Below are 20,791 nucleotides of genomic sequence, written 5' to 3'. Positions count from 1 at the left end.
TAATGTGGTCGTTCCCACTCATTCTTCAAAATAAAAGCCTGAAACTATGTCTAAAGGCTGTAGACACATTAGGGATGCCATAGAAAAAGGAATCTGGTTGATATCCCTTTCAATGGTCAATAGGGATGCATAGGAACACAGAGGTTTCAAAATAAGAGTCACTTCCTGATTGGATTTTTCTCAGGCTTTCTCAGGCTTCAGGATTTTTCTCAGGCTATCAGTTCTGTTATACTCACAGACTATATTTTTTATAGTTTTGGAAACTTTAGAGTGTTTTCTATCCTAAGCTGTCAATTATATGCATATTCTATTTTCTGGTCCTGAAAAATAGCCTGTTTACTTTGGGAACGTTATTTTTTATTTTTCCAAAAATAAAAAAAGTGCCCCCTAGTTTCAAGAGGTTAATGTATTAGGCATCTGCGTCCTCTGGTTTGTTAGTTCTTGTCCCTGAAAAGCAATCAGAAATGATCTATTCAAATGTACTGAATTGAAAATACACAATGAGAGCAATGCCTATACAGACCTCTGTCTGTAGGAAGCCCAGAGAGTCGACAATCTGCCTCCGGTGATGCAGACACAGCTTGGTCATGAACTGCTCCAGCGTGGAAGTGGACTGGAGGTCCCTGGCCTTCACTGGACTCAGCTCCAGACATTCACTGCAAGACAAACAGTACAAACAGTACAAGGATGTTTATATTTAATGTCATGAATATAAAATGTAGGCTTATAATTTTCCAAAAGAATATAAAAACATCTATGGAAACTATTAGAAAGAAAAAAAAATAAGTCAGGTTATAACCACATGGACCATAATGAGAGTTACGATAGCTATAGGTTCTTAAAATGTTGTCATACAGTGGTATCAATGCATTAAGGCATACAGTGGTATGGAGATTAATAAAGTATTCACAACAGCCATAAAAATACATTGTTTTTCTATAGTTCAGTAAGAAATGTTATCACGAAAATGCTAAAGATGTTAGCATGCTTCAGTTCGGCTGGCGTCTTTCCAAGCTTGGTTAGCCGAAAGTGTGTGCTCAGATATTCCCTTAAAAAGCCAGTCTACACATCAGCAAAATAGTCTGAATTAATCGAACAAATCGGTCATTAATTTTGACTATCTTACCAAGGAGATCTTACACTTCGAACACATCTACAGCGTCCTTGTGCAAAATGGTACGCAGCATCATCTGGATATGTATGCAACACAAGTTCAACATTCACCTTGTACCATTTCTGTCAAGTGGTCCGCGCATACAGTTTGACGCCTACGTTCGATAAATCCAACGTATCCACCACACAGAACGCACTGCAACTGCCTCTGCAACACAATGCGGCAAGGAAAACGCTGTGTTTCATTGGACATTAATGTAATTCTGGTGTACGAAAATGCAATGAAGCTGTCGGTGTGTGCAATTTTGCATCTGACCAAACGCCGACTACGGGGCGTTGACGTCGGCTATCAACTTCGGCTTGCCTTGAGAGGAAAAACTAAAATGTGCCCGCACAGCCGAAAACTGTCCAAAACTAATAAACATTTCACAAAATGTTGTCATAATATATGCACAAAATGTATCGTTTGTTCTAGGGAAAAAATTATATATACAAATGGGGAACAGCAATTGATCCATAATTCAATGTTTCAGTTTTAGTAAAACCCAAACCAAACATTGATTTCACTTGTCCATGTCAGCATTTCCAGCAGGCCTGAATATCCTCTAAAATTCTTTCCATTCAAAGAGCTCTTATAGGACCAGGGCACAAATAATAACTCTGCAATGTTGGGTTGTATTGGAGAGAGTCTCAGTCTTAAATAATTGTCCACACACAGTCTGTGCCTGTCATGTTAGTGAGGGCCAAGAATCCATTCCCACATAGGTATGTGGTTGCAAAGGGCATCAGTGTCTTAACAGTGTGATTTGCCAAGGCAGGATACTCTAAGAGCAGCCCAATCCAGAAACCTGGTGGTGGCTTCTGATTCTATTAAATTTTCACAGAACTGCTTGCTGCAATTTTGATGAGGCTCTCTTGTTCAGATATCGGCAAGTGGAATGGAGGAGGGCATGAAAGGGATAACGAATTGTTGTTTGTGTCATCCGTTTTGGGAAATTACCTGTGTAATTGCTCACCCAACTCACTCAGGTGCTTCGTTATATCACATTGCCCGTAAGCGTGAGATAATTTACACACAAAAAATCATACAATGATGGAAAGACCTGTGTTGTCCTTGTTAATGCAGGCAGAGAAGAGCTCCAACTTCTTAATCATAGCCTCAATTTTGTCCTGCACATTGATTATAGTTGTGAAGAGTCCCTGTAATCCTATATTCAGATCACTCAGGTGAGAAAAAAAACATCACCCAGATAGGCCATTTGGGTGAGGAACGCATCATGCAAGCGGTCAGACAAGTGAAAATTATGGGTCAGTAAAGAAGAGCTTGAAGTTGTCTCAAAAAAAAGATTAAGTGTCAATATTATGCCCCTTGATAACCAGCACACTTCTGTATGTTGTAAAAGCGTTACATGGTCTCTGCCCATATCATTGCATAGTGAAGAAAATACACAAGAGTTCAGGGGCCTTGCTTTAACAAAGTTACCCATTTTCACGGTAGTGTCCAAAACATCTTTCAAGCTGTCATACATTCATTTGGCAGCAAGAGCCTCTCGGTGGATGCTGCAGTGTACCAAAGTGGCGTCGGCAGCAACTGCTTGCACGCGCGTTACCACTCCACTATGTCTCCCTGTCATGGCTTGTGAGCCATCAGTACAGATACCAACATGAGCAGCAGCTACGATTGGCTACATACAGACCGTTAGTGGAATTCAGTTAATGTGATTGGATGTTAATTATTTGACTAGGCGACCTGTATTTGACATTGTGTTATTTCACTGAACACTAGATGGTTTCATTATATTTTTGGCAGTGAAACAAGGCTACTTAGGCCAGAAAAAAAACCTCACCCAAATGTATAGCCCAGCCCGCAGGAAAATCTAAAATGGAGTGTTTGAAAATGGGGGGAAAAAGTGAATCACACTTATTTTTGGCGTACCCCCGACGGCATTGCGCTTACCCAGTTTGGGAACACCTGATCTATAGAATGAAAGTGAAACCATTACAACAAACACTTTCAACACCTTTTAGTCCATGCCCTGACGAATTGAGGCTGTACTCAGGGCAAAAGTGGGTGCAACTCAAAATTAGGAAGGTGTTCCTAATGTTTTGTACACAGTGCACATTTATCCACCATTTAGTGGCAAAACATTTTTTTACTTGAAAGTTTTTAAAAAATACTACGCTAAAAGTGTTTTGGTTGAAGAAGACGACAGAGAATTTATTTTCACAATAACATTTATTAGAAGAATAGGTGATTTTGAAAAGTGATTATTTCATCCAGTGAATGACCTGTTACAGCTGATCTTTTTCAAAATGGCGTTTTTTCCTTACAGGATACATTGAGTAAATTCTTCCACATGCACAAAGACAATTAATCATTGGTGCCCCAGGTTCAATGCAACATACATAAAATCAAGATCATAACCACTTCACTTAAAAGATTACATAGCATATTTTATTAGTCAAGTTATCAAATCAAAATTGCATTCAAAATTGGAAAATGTACATGTGCAATCAAATTAACTTACTGATTAAGTCCTCTGTACTAGAAAGACAATTGACCAAGAAGTTCTAATAACATAATACAAAAAGAAAAACATTCATAAATTACAGTAGAAAAATGTAAGTCTATTGAGTCTGCCAAACTGTAAATGGCAATTACTGAAATGAAGTCTAGTTAGATTTAGGTGTACCTGCTATCTGAGCATCTGACCACATAAACCAAACAAATAGTTATATTTCATGTTTTTGTCTTGACTACTGAATTAGGTATTTCAAAAAAAGAAACCGAATTGCTTATAGGACACTAAAGCTGGAAATAAGATGAAATATTTTCTCTTTTATAATTTTTTTAAAAGTCCCTCAGTCCTCTGTTTGAAGTATAATGTCCCAAGCATTGCAAGTCATCCCAATTAGACCACAGCATAGGACTAAAAAGCGCTGCTTTCAAACATTTGAAAAGGAATAACTTTCTATTACAGACTCAATATAGTACAGTCTTAATGTAAAAGCCATAGAGCTGTCAAACCAAAGATAAGTAGCAACATATAGGCTACCAAGCAGAGCTCTAAATCAGAAGGGCTTAGAGAGACAGAATATAAATGATTGCTCAAAGAGAACATCCAACAAAATAAATCTTGACAACAAATCACAATTTAAAAAAATAAATTATACATTGCACTTGCATTAGAAAAATTGTGTTAATCAGAAGATGTTTGACTAAACGCAGTGTCAATCTACACCAGTTTTTAAATTAGGCCTACCAAAATGGATGATTGAATGCATTTTTTTCTTATCTTCAATGTTTCACATTTTCCACAGATGCTCAGAGAGTAGGTCCAAATGTATTCTGTTAAACAGTAGTTAATTATCAACGCAGTGTGATAACTATGGTGTCTGAGGCACTGTGGGCTGGAGACATAAATGCAGCTTAAAAAACCATGTTTGGCTAACATCTTACCTGAACTGAGTTTACATAGACATTCATTGCGTTTTAAAATGATAAAAAATAAAAACCACAGAGATAAAATTGGATGTTTTGGCTCAAACACAGGACCACCTTAAGTCAAAGAATAATTGTGCAAAAAGCCAAAAAACAATCCACATGAGACTTAAAAATAAAAAAAACATTTTTAAGAAACAAAAAAAAAGCTAAACTGAAACAGCCACGGTTTAGCCTAAACTAGTATCTGACCCATTTTTGGTGTGTTGGATTTTGTTTTACAGGACTTCAAATCCCTGCTATGCCTAAGTGTATAGACAGTACCTGAAGGAGTGAGGGGTGTGTGTTTTGTCCCTGAGGGTTTCCATGTCTCTCTCCACTTTTCTTTCAAAATTGGGGAGTTAATATCTTACCACGATAATATGAATATGTAAATGACAATTCACACGTGTTTTCTCAACAAAAAGGATGGGGGAGACAAGCAGAAATAGAGCAAGAGACAATGACAGCAACAACAGAAGGGACAGATATTTCAAACACTTAAAAAAAAATATATATATATGCACCCGTGTTATTTACCTTAGAATTCATAGAGTGAGTAAAAATGATTTAGCAAACATTAAGAACACATGGTATATATATATATATATATATATGTGTTATGTGTTAGTTACACAAATCTTAAAGTAGGCCACTGTATAGATCATGGCCAGATTTGACTAAGAATTCTAGTCTCAAAGTTTGTCTATGTGACAATAATTTGCCTTGCATACACTTCCGTGTTTTCAACGAATCCTTCACCTACAGGACTCAACCAATTCCACTTCACATAGCCAACAATACAACACGTGCTGCCTTCAATCCACACACCGGCAATCATGCAAAATCTAATTCCTTCATACATTTTCCTAAATATAAAAAAGGTATTTAAGTTTAAATGTCATCAGCAATTTCATTAATAGAAGTAGTTTTATACGGTCAAATATTACAGAACAGTAGTCTGTGCTCAGGAGTGCCATTGCTATTCAAATAAACTCGAAAAAGCAGACAAAGCATTTACAATAACCCCAAACCCCACCTTTTCAGTATACTATACACATACTGTGTGTACACATCAGCACACTGTCTTTAATCAAAGGCCTATTTGAAGACCGCTTTCACTATGGAAACCATAGACGTAACCTCGTCAACATCCAGTCAAAACAGAATGGAAAATGAGAAAGTAGTTTTGACATCTCAGCTGTACTTCCCTGAATCTGTGATAAGAGCTAAATATAACTATACTATGTACCAATAAGCAATATATTTATTTGTATGTATACACACACGGCTAGTTTTATATATGCATCTGTAAAATCTGTCTGAGTATAGTTTGGTAGAATTAGTGTTAAAACTGTTTACATTCAGGGCTATTTAAGTTAGGAGAAGCATCGTTCTCTCCTAAAATATGGCATGAGTCAAAGAACTACAACATCTATCATGTCAAGAGAAATCTTCACATTGACTTGAAGGGTCTGCAAATCTTGAGTGTCATCTATGTGTTATTAAGTGTGTAGGTTCAAATCAAATGTCTGACTAATTGGGAAGAATGGCTACAAGATACTTAAAAACTCAACATCAGTAGAAACACTTACCTAACATACAAAACCCAATCACCACAGTACATCTAAAACTTCCTCACCTTTAACATAGAGTCAAACAAGGTGCACAAAACTTTTACAGAACCTTGAATTATTCACAAAAGGGTTTAAATCCCAGTTCTTCATGTTCAGTAGTCTCATAGAACCGCCTTATCCAAGAACATTCTCTCTCATTTCAACCGTTGCCAAGTTGTTTTCAAGTCATCTCAAAACATCAATTATTCAGTAGCTGAATGGACCTGATAGGCCATGTGCGGCAAATCACTAAACTGATGACAACAATAGCAAGATTATGGCATATATCTAAAGCAGCAAGTCAACAAATATCTAGCAGATTTAAGCACATCAACCTGGACTGCAAGAGAGCTTTTGCCCATATGTGTTTATGGGATGTTGAGTCATCCGTACACCACTGCCTCAGAGGTGTATTTATTTGAGAAGAGGGTCAGTCCTTTTCTAGAAATGAGGTAGTAGAAACCAACAGATTTGCTACTGTAGATTTGTGTTATTTCAACATTAAAGACATACACCACAGTTTCCATACGTGGTATTAACACAAGTCTCACTTGTTTTGTATCATGCAAGAACAGATAGCATGCAAAATGCTAATAACAAAACAGAGCTGGAAAAACTAAACCTGGAATTGTTTCTCTCCAAATAGTGTAATCTTGGATCAGTATTTGGACTTAAAATGGCAATGTATTTTTTAAATGGCAGGCAATTACCTAGGACCAAGGCTCCATGGTAACCCAGAAAAGCCTTGCAACTCAAAATGTTAGTTTACTCTGATTAAAGTCATTTACTTTATTCGTAACCGGCCACGACCGGGGAGGTCCGTGGGGCGACGCACAATTGGCCTAGCGTCGTCCGGGTTAGGGAGGGCTTGGTCGGTAGGGATGTCCTTGTCTCATCGCGCACCAGCGACTCCTGTGGCGGGCCGGGCGCAGTGCGCGCTAACCAAGGTTGCCAGGTGCACGGTGTTTCCTCCGACACATTGGTGCGGCTGGCTTCCGGGTTGGATGCGCGATGTGTTAAGAAGCAGTGCGGCTTGGTTGGGTTGTGTATCGGAGGACGCATGACTTTCAACCTTCGTCTCTCCCGAGCCCGTACGGGAGTTGTAGCGATGAGACAAGATAGTAGCTACTATAACAATTGGATAGCACGAAATTGGGGAGAAAAATGGGGTAAAATTACAACAGCAAAAAACACACAAAAAAATAATTGACTTTACTTTTTTCTTTGTGGCCCGTCCACTACTAAATGGACTCACCTTCAAAAACAAAAAAGATGCCAATTTGATTAATTTCTGATTACCAATTTCAATAAAACTAACTAAAAAAAAAATCCATTGTAACTCCTGTGAAGCATATGCCTGGACTTGTGGGTTAACTATATATGGCTATTCATGTTGATCACAGTTAGTTTGCAAGGTCATCAAAAGATTCTGCATATAGATGGGTTAGCTGACGTCACAAAAACGATGCACGTGCGTCAATGGGGCAGAAGTCAGTTTGTTGTGATTCTGGATGGTCAGGTAGCTAGCAACAATAACAAGAAGCTGCCATGTGGGGAGTTGTAGGTGGCTTGTTCTATCTTGTTATTGATACCACGTCTTGTTTTGAGGTGTTTTGACTCTTCGCGTCTATGCTAATATGGTAAAAACTAGCCAGTTAGCTAACCAACATATAACAACGTATTTGAGAGACAAGTGCTCATTGTGCACATTTATTTATGTTTTTAATAAAGATTTGGCGGAGGAAATAGTTCCCATGTTGTCAACAACCCTGCCGGTTTTGCTCCACGGTTGCGCACGCATCAGTTTTTGTTGCTAAACAACCCACCCATCTATATTAAATGTACATTTAAAAGTAGGAATTATATTCACACCAATTAGTAGTCACCATCCTTATATCCTCCTACAAGACTAAAGGTCATGTCACCGAGATTCTGAAATGCTACATTGTCCTTTTTAAACCTTTTATTTTTTTTAACCTGAAAAGGAGACTGTATGGCCAGCCTTGCCTGAGGAAGGTTCTTGTTTTCTGCATTTCATGTGATAGTGAAGATAAGGAATAATCTCTTTATTAAGAGTTTATAGCTATGTGTTCACTGTAGGCCGAAATACAACTTGATAAAACACAACACAAATGCTTGTGTAAATATCTCATTTACATCGAAGGCATTTACGACTTACAGTGCCTTGCGAAAGTATTCGGCCCCCTTGAACTTTGCGACCTTTTGCCACATTTCAGGCTTCAAACATAAAGATATAAAACTGTATTTTTTTGTGAAGAATCAACAACAAGTGGGACACAATCATGAAGTGGAACGACATTTATTGGATATTTCAAACTTTAACAAATCAAAAACTGAAAAATTGGGCGTGCAAAATTATTCAGCCCCTTTACTTTCAGTGCAGCAAACTCTCTCCAGAAGTTCAGTGAGGATCTCTGAATGATCCAATGTTGACCTAAATGACTAATGATGATAAATACAATCCACCTGTGTGTAATCAAGTCTCTGTATAAATGCACCTGCACTGTGATAGTCTCAGAGGTCCGTTAAAAGCGCAGAGAGCATCATGAAGAACAAGGAACACACCAGGCAGGTCCAGATACTGTTGTGAAGAAGTTTAAAAGCTGGATTGATACAAAAAGATTTCCCAAGCTTTAAACATCCCAAGGAGCACTGTGCAAGCGATAATATTGAAATGGAAGGAGTATCAGACCACTGCAAATCTACCAAAGACCTGGCCGTCCCTCTAAACTTTCAGCTCATACAAGGAGAAGACTGATCAGAGATGCAGCCAAGAGGCCCATGATCACTCTGGATGAACTGCAGAGATCTACAGCTGAGGTGGGAGACTCTGTCCATAGGACAACAATCAGTCGTATATTGCACAAATCTGGCCTTTATGGAAGAGTGGCAAGAAAAAAGCCATTTCTTAAAGATATCCATAAAAAGTGTTGTTTAAAGTTTGTCACAAGCCACCTGGGAGACACACCAAACATGTGGAAGAAGGTGCTCTGGTCAGATGAAACCAAAATTGAAATTTTTGGCAACAATGCAAAACGTTATGTTTGGCGTAAAAGCAACACAGCTCATCACCCTAAACACACCATCCCCACTGTCAAACATGGTGGTGGCAGCATCATGGTTTGGGCCTGCTTTTCTTCAGCAGGGACAGGGAAGATGGTTAAAATTGATGGGAAGATGGATGGAACCAAATACAGGACCATTCTGGAAGAAAACCTGATGGAGTCTGCAAAAGACCTGAGACTGGGACAGAGATGTCTTCCAACAAGACAATGATCCAAAACATAAAGCAAAATCTACAATGGAATGGTTCAAAAATAAACATACCCAGGTGTTAGAATGGCCAAGTCAAAGTCCAGACCTGAATTCAATCGAGAATCTGTGGAAAGAACTGAAAACTGCTGTTCACAAATGCTCTCCATCCAACCTCACTGAGCTCGAGCTGTTTTGCAAGGAGGAATGGGAAACCATGTCAGTCTCTCGATGTGCAAAACTGATAGAGACATACCCCAAGCGACTTACAGCTGTAATCGCAGCAAAAGGTGGCGCTACAAAGTATTAACTTAAGGGGGCTGAATAATTTTGCACGCCCAATTTTTCAGTTTTTGATTCGTTAAAAAAGTTTGAAATATCCAATAAATGTTGTTCCACTTCATGATTGTGTCCCACTTGTTGTTGATTCTTCACAAAAAAATACAGTTTTATATCTTTATGTTTGAAGCCTGAAATGTGGCAAAAGGTCGCAAAGTTCAAGGGGGCCGAATACTTTCGCAAGGCACTGTACATGAATGTCGGCAATGTGTGTGGATCTCAAGTTAGTTTTTTGGCCCAGTCTCAAGAATGCTGCATAAGAACTTACTGGGTTAAGAGTTAGAAAAAAAAACATCTTACTGTGTCTTTATCTATAAAGATTTCCAAGAACTGTACGAATAACACCTGTCTGATGACAGTAATAAAGTACTGTAATATAAGCCTGATACAAGGACCATAGGGGCTTGAGCCAACATTCTGGAATGTACTGAGGTATAACTGTTGATAGGGTGAGTAGTAGCATACATATACTCAAGAGTAGTTTGGACAAATTCACAGCCAGACGCCATGTTGCTGCTCCCAAGCATTCTATTTACGATGAGCATTTGGATTCCAGTTCCGATTCTAGAATTAGGTAGGTAAACTTGGTGTACAATTCTGACATTTCCATAAACAGTTATTGGTCGGTATTACCACGGAGGAACAAATATGGCGTCGATGGAACTATGTGATGTCGTCTAAGCGCATCATGATGTTGAAACAGCAATGGACCATCTATGCTTCTGCATATTGTACATATCATTTCCTTAGTGTTATGTGCCACATGGTGAAAACCTGGTTGAGACGCATCAATTTACTGCATTGAAATAAGGTACTATAAAAGCTGCAATCTAACATATGATCAGGAAAAGATAAATAAAATCATTCATTTTTGGAATACAGTTAAGATAAAAAATAAAAGTTTAAGAATGAACATTTCCACCTGTCCCTTGTCTTTACCTTCTATTAAGTAGGGACAGTCATCCCTAGATGTAACGAGACTACCTGAAGTTTGTTGTGCTCAGATTCAAATTGAAAGAATGTCCAGAAGGCTCAAATGGTAAATAAATGATATGGAGATCGGTTAAAGGTAGGTTGTGAGAACACCTGAAAAGGTTGGTGCACATATCAGTCAATGGTAAGACGTCCCAAAAATGTCTGTTTGCGGATGTACAAACTAGATTTCCCCTTTTCAGATGATACAAGAGGCATGGAAATAAGTCATCTATATATCTATCAGAGAGGTATGTTTGTGTATAGATATCTAACATAGTATATACAGTTTTGATACAGATCGAGATATGCATTCTGACAAGTACTGCAGCCCCACACAAACATTATCCTGAGTTGTGGTGAAGGCTACGAGTGAACACAAGTAACAAAATGTTCCATTCTTCCTACAACCGCAGAATGTGACATATCGGAGTGGTTGTAATCTGGCGTGCTTTTGGAGAGTTTAGTTCTGAGGTTTGGTTGGTAACTAAGAAGGTGGTGAAATTGTGGACAGGGGAATCTGTTCTCCCAACAAACAAACATACAAAATGTACATTAAGATATTCAGTAGTAGACAATGGTTGCATGCATCCTTGCAACCGCATATTCTTTTTGCTGCAGTTTGGTCTATTCAATCTCAGGTGTGCATTTGCTAAACAGTGACAGGGAAAGAGAGTCTGTCCACCAGCATTTGACTTCAAGATCACAAAGTAAAATAATAAATCATTTCCTATTTCTATTAAATATTAATAGGGAGTTTAAAACAAACCAGCCTTGATTCTACATAACCAATAACACGTTGAGGGCTGAGCATGCATCATGCTAATGACCCAAACAAATACATGTTCTGGTGTCTCCAACCTGGGTGCTAAAGGTGTGCAGGCTTTTGTTTCAGCCCAGCATTGGCACACGATACAATTAATCACTTACCAAGGCCTTGTTTATATTGAACCAGGTGTCTTAGTGCTGGGCTAGAATAAGACCCCTACATCCTGTACTTGTCCAGGACATGGGTTGGAGACCGCTGGTCTAAGTGCTGTAGTAACTGGGGTACTGCTTAGGATTAACTTGGCATCGTATCTAAATCAGTGTTTTAGGTTGAACAGTTAAAATATTGTATAAAAGGGCAGCACAATCATAAAAACTACCAAAACATATTTAAAATGCGGAGTGTTTTAAACAATGTCTAGGGATATTGGCAAGCTAGAGAGTTAAAAGAGAGACACTTTAGTTTCCGATTGACTTGAACAGCCGCCACATAGTAGGCTTTATAAATATTTTAAAACAATTAAAAACCTAAGATGAATAGGTCAGATTGATTCAGAGGATTGAGCAGAGTAAATATAAGTGCTTTTGGAATAAAATCAACATACAAAAACAGGTTATTTGTGTACTATATAGACTCAGTCACTGCCACTGTCTGACAAATGCAAACGATTACCTGGTCTGGGTAAAAACATCTCATCGTCAACAAGTACTGCGTCATCAACAAGTACCTTGGCAGCAGAAAATGGGAATCCTAATAAAATCACTTGTCTGGTGAGAGGCCTGTGGCGAGCAGCTCCCTGCCATTTTCTCTGGGCACAGACACAGACGGTCTCCCCTCACACAGCGACTCCTGGGGGTCCAGGGGCGCATCCAGAGCTTCTTTGCCCTCTGGGGCCTCCATACCCTCCAGTTCCTCCATGTGGCTCATCAGCTTCAGCTTCTTCTTGGGCAGGTGTTTCAGGGTACCAAGGCGCTCCTTGACTTTATACTCCAGAGTGCTGTGAGGGATCCCATAGACGGTCTGAGCCTTGGACACACTCATCTTCCCCCCCATAACCACTTCTATAGCTTCTTCTAGCAGCTCTGTGTTGTACTGACGGTATCTTCCCCTCTTCTTCCTCGGCTGCTTGTTGCAGAGGTCTGCCTCAGGGTCAGAGGTAGGGTACTGCCCCCCAGAGGCAGGGCGGTCTGCATCAGATGAACCCCAGTACTCCCCATCTCTTCCAGGACCGTCCAGACCTCCACTGCTTCCCCGGCGACCGTGTTTGGGCAGGATGGACCTAAGCCTCTTCCCGAGGCTGTTCTCACAGTGGGGGCTAGGGAGGCTGTAGGAATCAGAGCTCAGGGAGCCCCAGGAGAGGTCCACCCCCAGGCCTCCTAAGCCTCGCACCTGGGGGATTTTGAGGTCGACGGGCGGGGAGTGAGAAAGGGAGAGCCCCTGGTCTCTCCGGGCCTGGAGGATTGCCTTCCCACAGGAGGGGGACTTGAAGAGCCCCGCGGCCTCCAGCAGGCTCGGTAGGTCTTTGAGGTGGTCCCCGGCTCCGCTGTTTGCCCGGAGCTTCAAGAGGGCCCCGAAGTGGGTCTTGGAGGCCCAGGACGGAGAACCATACCTAGAGAGAGAGAGGTGGTCGAAGGGTCTGGAGGTGTAGTTCTGGTTGGGAGACAACTCGGTGTCGGAATCCTGGTTCACTTCCAGTTTGATGTGCGGCACATGACCGAGTGGCGAGGTGGGCTTTAAAGGGGCAGAGTGGCCGAAATTCTCCCTCCTCCTCCCATCCTGCAGGCTCCTCATAGGCAGCCCGGCCTGTCCGTCAGCTCTCAGGGAACGCCTGATTGGATGGAAGGAAATTTGGTGTAAGCAGAGCTTGCACAGTGCTTTATTCTTTCTCTCTCTAGGGGAGGATGGGTTGGGGAAGGGAGGATGTTGGCCACTCCTTTATTGGATGATCTTGCTTAGGTAACATCACTTTATCTTGCTTAGGTTAAAAAACGTTTATTTTTTATTTTTAGATATGTGTGTGTGCTCCTTTTAAGAACAAAAAAAGCCTTGAGTTTGGGAATTAGTTTATTTGGGTTGTTTGTTTTGGCTTTGCATTTATTTACAAATTATGCGTCAGTCAACATAACAATAATAAATTTTAAAAAGGATATGCAGGGCAAAGAAATGAAATCCAAAGAAAAATTGAAAACATAAGAAAGAGAAATGTGTCCAGCCCTGTCCAGAGGGGGCAGTGTTGGTCATTGCAGTAAAGCAGTCTGGCATTTAATAGCAGAGCAGGATGACTGTTACCAAATTACTAATGCTAATGTATAGCCCTTAGCGAGTGACGTTACCACTGAACAAGCACAGCAATAAAAGAGTAAGCCATCAGTATGGGATGTTATAGGGCTACTTACTGTACATAAACCCTCACAATATCAACCTGACAGAAATATTGTTACTCTAGGAAAACATCCGAAATACTTATCTGCAAGGTTAACACAAACAAGGCACTTACACACAGTACTGTTATGTGTGATAGAAAAATCAGATCTTATTGATTGAAAATTCTCACATTAAATTCATGGGTGATTCATTTATTAGTGATACGGCAATTTGTGAGGAGAGGCCATAATCACGGACAAATAGAAGAGTGCCCTTTTCAAAACTGCCGCTAGAGTTATAAGACAATATCACATTATGACTTGACGGGCATCTGCTCTTCACCCTTTAAATATTGCCTCCACCTCTGACCAGTTGCCATTTCAACTTTGAATATCAAATCAAAGATGGGGCTGCATGGGGATAGAGTGATAGATACTATCTGTGGATCTCTGCATTGAGTACAGAGCTGTATGTTCTGAACGAGATCAACAACACAAGCAGCTTGATTCCCTCCTCCTCAAGAGGGGTGCAGCTAGAGGGCGGAGCAACTGCCGCTAAATTAATCTAAATTTCATTGCGCTGTGTTCCATTTCAAATGCACTAATGTCCATACCATGGCGTGATGACATCACGAGGAATTCCCCTCGGGCAAAATACAGAGTTCACTGGATTAAAGCTTCAAATTGTTTTTTTTCAGTTTGAAATGAAGGCTCGGTCAATGTAAATCATTGAACATGATGTGTAATTAATAGAATAGGAAGCTCTATTGGTTAGGGGTTTATTTCTTCAATCTATTGGAATACTAACTACATTTTATTGTGTATTTAAGGAATTAATCATGTGGTTTCCTGATACCAAAGAATCTCCTTCAAGATGCACATGTGAAATCACTTTAGGCTGGAGCTGTCCAGGACCAGGGTTGGTGACAATCCTTTCAGGACCTCCTACCGGTAGTTAGAAACTTTTGTTTGGACAGATTGGGGAGTTTGTTGTGGTAAAGCCCTACGGAAAGTAGAACGAGGTGACAGGAGAAAATAAATTGGTCTTACCCTCTGAGAGTGGACATCTGGGAAAGGTGAGGGCTGTGGTGCGATGACATGCTGCTTCTGGCCCATCCCTTTTTGAGTGACAGGTCCAGGACTCCATCTAGGGACAGGACATAAGGGTTAGTAACTTAGAAAGCAAGAGCCATTCTGTCAGGTGTGCACATAGAGAGGAGGACTAATCTTTGTATTGGAGCCATTATAGCAGCTGTGACAGCACCATTGAGGCCATCTTAATTTTAAAATAGTCAATTTTCTTCGCGATTGGCTGATCCCTCCTTATGACCCAGTTGGACATGACTACAACAGGGTCATCAGGAGGGATCAGCCAATGAAGTTGGAAGTCCCAACCAGTTAACTACAGTAAAATGGTGGAAGCCCTCAATGACACTGCTCATGCAAATACGGCCTTTTGGCCACTAGAGGCCTCTATCATTCTCTATGGGTGTGCAGTATTTGTGCAGTACAGTAGGGTAATGAATCTGCTGATTCTGGTACCTTGTACTGCAGGCTGTGGCGGCATCTTCTTGACAGTGAGGAACAGGTTACTTGATATCTACTACCAGCGTCTATTGGTTCAGCGTAATACCAGGCCTAGTGAGTCTATTGGTTCAGCGTAATACCAGGCCTAGTGCGTCTATTGGTTCAGCGTAATACCAGACCTAGTGCGTCTATTGGTTCAGCGTAATACCAGACCTAGTGCGTCTATTGGTTCAGCGTAATACCAAGCCTAGTGCATCTATTGGTTCAGCGTAATACCAAGCCTAGTGCATCTATTGGTTCAGCGTAATACAAGACCTAGTGCATCTATTGGTTCAGCGTAATACAAGACCTAGTGCATCTATTGGTTCAGCGTAATACCAGACCTAGTGCATCTATTGGTTCAGCGTAATACCAGACCTAGTGCGTCTGCTGGTTCAGTGTAATACCAGACGTCTGCTGGTTCAGTGTAATACCAGAACTAGTGTGTCTGCTGGTTTTACCTTGTTCTACAGGCTGTGGCGGAAGCTTTTTGACAGTGAGGTCGAGAGGCGAGTCCTGGTCGGCCATAAGCAGCTTGGAGAGGACAGGGTTCTGGCTGGGTACGGAGGATGTAGCAGTACCACCAAGGCTGGCAGCAGGGGGCAGCGAGGGGGGAGGTGGCAGGCTCTGATCTGAGTGGGGCTGGGTAGCAGGGCTGGGGGCAGAGGGGATGTCCTGAGAAGAGGAGCTGTTTTTTGAGGTATATTCGGCAGCAAACTGGCGGATCATCCTCTGCATTATCTCCCGAGCCACTACTGGAATGTGCAGGTCTGAGAAGCTGGGGACATCTGAGGGAGGGAGAGGGGAAAATAATATCAAAGATATCTGTAGAGATGGTTGACCCTTAGCTTCTGCTCACGGGCTATCTCAACCATAGCACAGTTTATTCAAATGTAACTAAGAACACATAAGGCCCACTTCCAGACAGACTATTCCCGCTAGAATTTCAATATACAATCTTCCAAAAATGGTTGTAACACAAGCACACAGGATGTGGTATGTAACAAACACTGTTCTTGTAAAGACCTACCTTTTTTGTAGAGGACTGCACTGAGGAATTCCTCAGCTTGTTTCTCGAGTCTGTTGATCTTAATCTGGTCTTTGACCAGCAGGGGTTTAGCCCCACTCTCCAACCCCTGGTTGCTCAGGCCAACTAAGTGCTCCTGGGAGAAGAGAGAAACAGAAACACAACTAAGTGATGGAGAAACAACGAATAGCACCGTCACTGCAGAAGTAGGAACCTGTGGTGTATGGTAGACCTTTACAAATATATAAATACCGTTGCTGCACGAGTGACGTGACAAATGAATAGCAAATGAATAGGGCTCTGGAAAAATAAAATAAAAATAGTCCCCGAAGAGCACCGGTAATCATCTTCATTATACAGACCCCTACACAGCGCTCATACCTTTTTATCTCAGGAAAGCTTAAAGACTAATTATGTGGCAGATTTGTCACAGAGCAAACTAAAGATGTGCTGTATTGGTTAAGACCTCAGCATGCTTCAGTTCAGCTGGCAACTAGCGACTCCCTTAAAAGACCGTCGCAAAAATGGTTTAAAATGGAAAAGGGGAAAAAAGGGAAAAAAGGGCAATAGTAGAGTTTGTCCATTTTGAGACACCGTACCCAGTATACATACACTTCTTCAAAATAGTCAGAATTAATCTAAGATAGATTTCTTGAGTTCTGTCATTAATTTTTACGTTTTTGCCGAGGTGATCTTAGTCCCACAATTTTACATCTAAGATGTTTTGTACAGTATTAAGTAAATTTTTAAATCATGAAAACAATTAGTCTCCGGTTGAATGACAACAAACACTTTATTGAAGAATCCTTACCGTTGACCAACCCCCGACAAAGGCAAGTAAACTTCGGCTGCCGACTTTGGCTTGCCTTGATAAAAAAAAATGTGCACACGAACAACCAGGGAAAAAAAGAAGGGAAAAAAAACTTGCCGAAGACCAAAGAGAACAAAAATGTCACCAAATGTTGTCATATACGATGTCACCAAATGTCATATATGCACTAACTGTTCCGAACTGTTTCGGGTGGGAAGTCTTTAGCAGAGTGTGTGGCTGATTTAGGATCAGATTACCCCAACCCCCAATGTAACCAGAACCATTTGGGAGATAAAAAAACAATCTGACCCTGGCCTGTATCTGTAGTTAGGGACAACGTCCATGTTCTGCTAGATGAGTACAGTAGGCATGGAGGAGGGGAGGAAGAGCAGTCTGTTCTTTTCATTTCTCTTCATGTGCAGCTCTGCCTCTATACAGTGCATTCGGACAGTACTCAGACCCCTCGACTTTTTCTACATTTTGTTACGTTACAGCCTTGTTCTAAAAGGGATTAAAGTGTTCATGACAAAGCATAAACAGGTTTAGAATGTTTTGCAAAATAATTTTTAAAATAAAGAACTGAAGTATCACATCTACATAAGTATTCAGATGCTTTACTCAGTACTTTGTTGAGAGACCTTTAGCAGTGATTACAGCCTTGAGTCTTCTTGGGTATGACGCTACAAGCTTGGCACACCTGTAATTGGGGAGTTACTCACATTCTTCTATGAAGATCCTCTCAAGCTCTGTCAGGTTGTATGGGGAGGGTCGCTGCACACACTATTTTCAAGTCTCTCCAGAGATGTTCGACCGGGTTGAAGTCCAGGCTCTGGCTGGGCCACTCAAGGACATTGAGACTTGTCCTGAAGCCACTCCTGCATTGTCTTGGCTGTGTGCTTACGTTCGTTGTCCTTTTGGAAGGTGAACCTTTGCCTCAGACTGAGGTCCTGAGCAGGTTTTCATAAAGGATCTCTGCACTTTTCTTCATTCATCTTTGCCTCAATCCTGACTAGTCTCCCAGTCCCTGCCACTGAAAAACATCCCCACAGCATGATGCTGCCACCACCATGTTTCACCGTAGGGATGGTGCCAGGTTTCCTCCAGACGTTACACTTGGCATTCGGGCCAATGATTTCAATATTGGTTTCATCAGACAAGATAATCTTGTTTCTCATGGTCTGAGAGTCCTTTAGGTGCCTTTTGGCAAACGCCAAACAGTCTGTCACTTGCCTTTTACTGAAGAGAGGCTTCTGTCTGGCCACTCAACCATAAATTCCTGATTGGTGGAGTGTTGCAGAGATGGGAGAACCTTCCAGAAGGACAACCATCTCCACAGAGGAACTCTGGAGATCTGTCAAAGGGACCATCAGGTTCTTGGTCACCTCCTTGACCAAGGCCCTTCTCTCCCGATTGCCCAGTTTGGCCGGATGGCCAGCTCTGGGAAGAGTCTTGGTGGTTCCAAACTGCTTCCATTTAAGAATTATGGAGGCCACTGTGTTCTTGGGGATCTTCAATGCTCTAATTTGTTGGTACCCTTCCCCAGATCTGTGCCTTGACACAATCCTGTCTCGGTGCTCTACGGACAATTCCACAGATCTAATGGCTTGGTTCACCCGACCTCAACCCAACAGATGGTTTGGGATGAGTTAGACCACAGAGTGAAGGAAAAGCAGCCAACAAGTGCTCAGCATATGTGGGAACTCCTTCAAGATTGTTGGAAAAGCCTTCCAGGTAAAGCTGGTTGAGAGAATGCCAAGAGTGTGCAAAGCGGTCTTCAAGGCAAAGCTGTCATCAAGATTCTTTGAAGAATCTAAAATAGATTTGTTTAACACTTTTTTGTTTACTACATGATTCCAAATGTGTTATTTCATAGTTGATGTCTTCACTATTATTCTACAATGTAGATAGTAAAAATAAAGAAAAACCCTGGAATGAGTACGTGTGTCCAAACTTTGACTGGTACTGTATGTAAATAAGGTATTTGTTTATTGTGCAAAAATGTTTCCTTTTTTTTTTTTGCTGTCATTATAGGGTATTGTGTGTGTATGTTGTTTTTTAAAATCAATTTTATAATAAGGCTGCAATGTAACAAAATGTGGAAAAAGTCAAGGGGTCTGAACACTTTCCGAATGCACTATATTGTAAGGGCCAGTTACTGGGTGAACTTTGAGCAAATTGCCCTCCAATCCGCATCCATTAGATTCTGTACAGTCAGTCAGAATTAGTGTTGTCACGATACCAGTTTTGACATTGATATCGATACCAGGTTAAGTATCATGATACTCGATACCAAAACCAAATAAGGCATATTAGTCAAAGTCACAGAATGGCACTTGATCCAGACAGATAAACTCAGCTACTGCTTCGTTCAATTGCTGGGCATCTTTTGAGTTCAAGATCATTACATTTGAACATTATTTCAACAAAAAAAAATGGAGTGCCATTTATGCATTATTTAATCAATTTGACTTTTTTTTTACCAAACAATAGAAATAATGTATTTGAATAGTAAATCTATTGATAAACCTAGTAAATCAAGATGTAGCATAGGTCTATTCACAAAACAGGTGAATGCATATTATTCAATAGGATTGTGTGCATGCATTGAGTTTGAGCTTGTTTTAGCTGATTTCACGAGGATAAAGATGACAGTCCCTTCCATTTAGGACGTATTTTATTAGTAACTGCTAGGGGCACATTATTTTATTGTACTAATCAACAACATTTGCATAAACAAAATCCCTTTTATAAAAGTGTGCACTGCTTCTTTAAGAAAGTCCACAAGGCAGAATTCTACATTTTGGGTCTTTATTTTTGGTTAGAAATAAGGTTAACAGTATTGATACGGTTAGGTTTAAAATCACATTTTAAGAAGAGAAATAGGCAGTTGATGATGGTGGTTATAGTAACTAGTGATGATCCAGAATATAGCTACGGAATCTTGTGGAAATCGGACTGGAGGCGAGGAAGTGAATACGTTTTTGGTGACAATCACCTTTGAAATCAGCATATATTTGAATTATGATTGGCATATTATCACAAACAAAGTACTAGGGTAGTGAATTCATTCAGCTGTAAGCTAGCAAGGAAAGTAAGCCTATAATTAAAGCTGGAAGCTACCGGTATCCTCTTGCATTGTCAAGTTTCCTTTCCTGTATGGACATTGTTTCTCGAACAGTAATGAGCAGTTTCAACATTTCTACATGCCGTGTTGCATTATTCAAGTGTGTTAACTCCTGTGCAGCATGAGTTGGGAGCAGCCCAGACAGCTCTAGCAATGAATGAGTTAGGGTCAGACAGCAGTCCTGTGTGCGCACACACACAGTGTTGGTCCCATGTTTCATTAGCTGAAATAAAAGATCCCAGACATGTTCCATACGCACAAAAAGCTTATTAATCTCAAATTTGGTTGGCAAATTTGTTTACATCCCTGTTAGTGAGCATTTCTACTTTGCCAAAAT

The 20,791-nt window shown here is 40.7% G+C and overlaps 1 protein-coding gene across 3 annotated transcripts in view; it reads right to left on the bottom strand.

Moving 5' to 3' along the window:
- LOC112256702 (ligand-dependent corepressor) overlaps positions 1 to 20,791 on the bottom strand; it is a 47,488-nt gene that overhangs the window by 8,018 nt on the left and 18,679 nt on the right. For 2 of the 3 annotated variants that reach the window (XM_042325481.1, XM_042325484.1), the window contains exons 4-7: positions 16,523 to 16,655; positions 15,954 to 16,280; positions 14,977 to 15,073; positions 524 to 656 (exon numbers count right to left, since the gene is read on the bottom strand). In XM_042325481.1, coding sequence (XP_042181415.1) covers positions 524 to 656; positions 14,977 to 15,073; positions 15,954 to 16,280; positions 16,523 to 16,655 — 690 coding nt within the window. Of the gene's footprint in view, positions 1 to 523; positions 657 to 12,025; positions 13,392 to 14,976; positions 15,074 to 15,953; positions 16,281 to 16,522; positions 16,656 to 20,791 lie in introns of those variants that run through there. The other variant, XM_024430136.2, reaches the window with a different exon arrangement.

Source organism: Oncorhynchus tshawytscha, linkage group LG01 (assembly GCF_018296145.1).
Source record: "Oncorhynchus tshawytscha isolate Ot180627B linkage group LG01, Otsh_v2.0, whole genome shotgun sequence".
Taxonomy (NCBI): Eukaryota; Metazoa; Chordata; class Actinopteri; order Salmoniformes; family Salmonidae; genus Oncorhynchus; species Oncorhynchus tshawytscha.
Note: the sequence above shows the minus strand (reverse complement) of the source record. Positions and strands in the feature narration are given on the sequence as shown.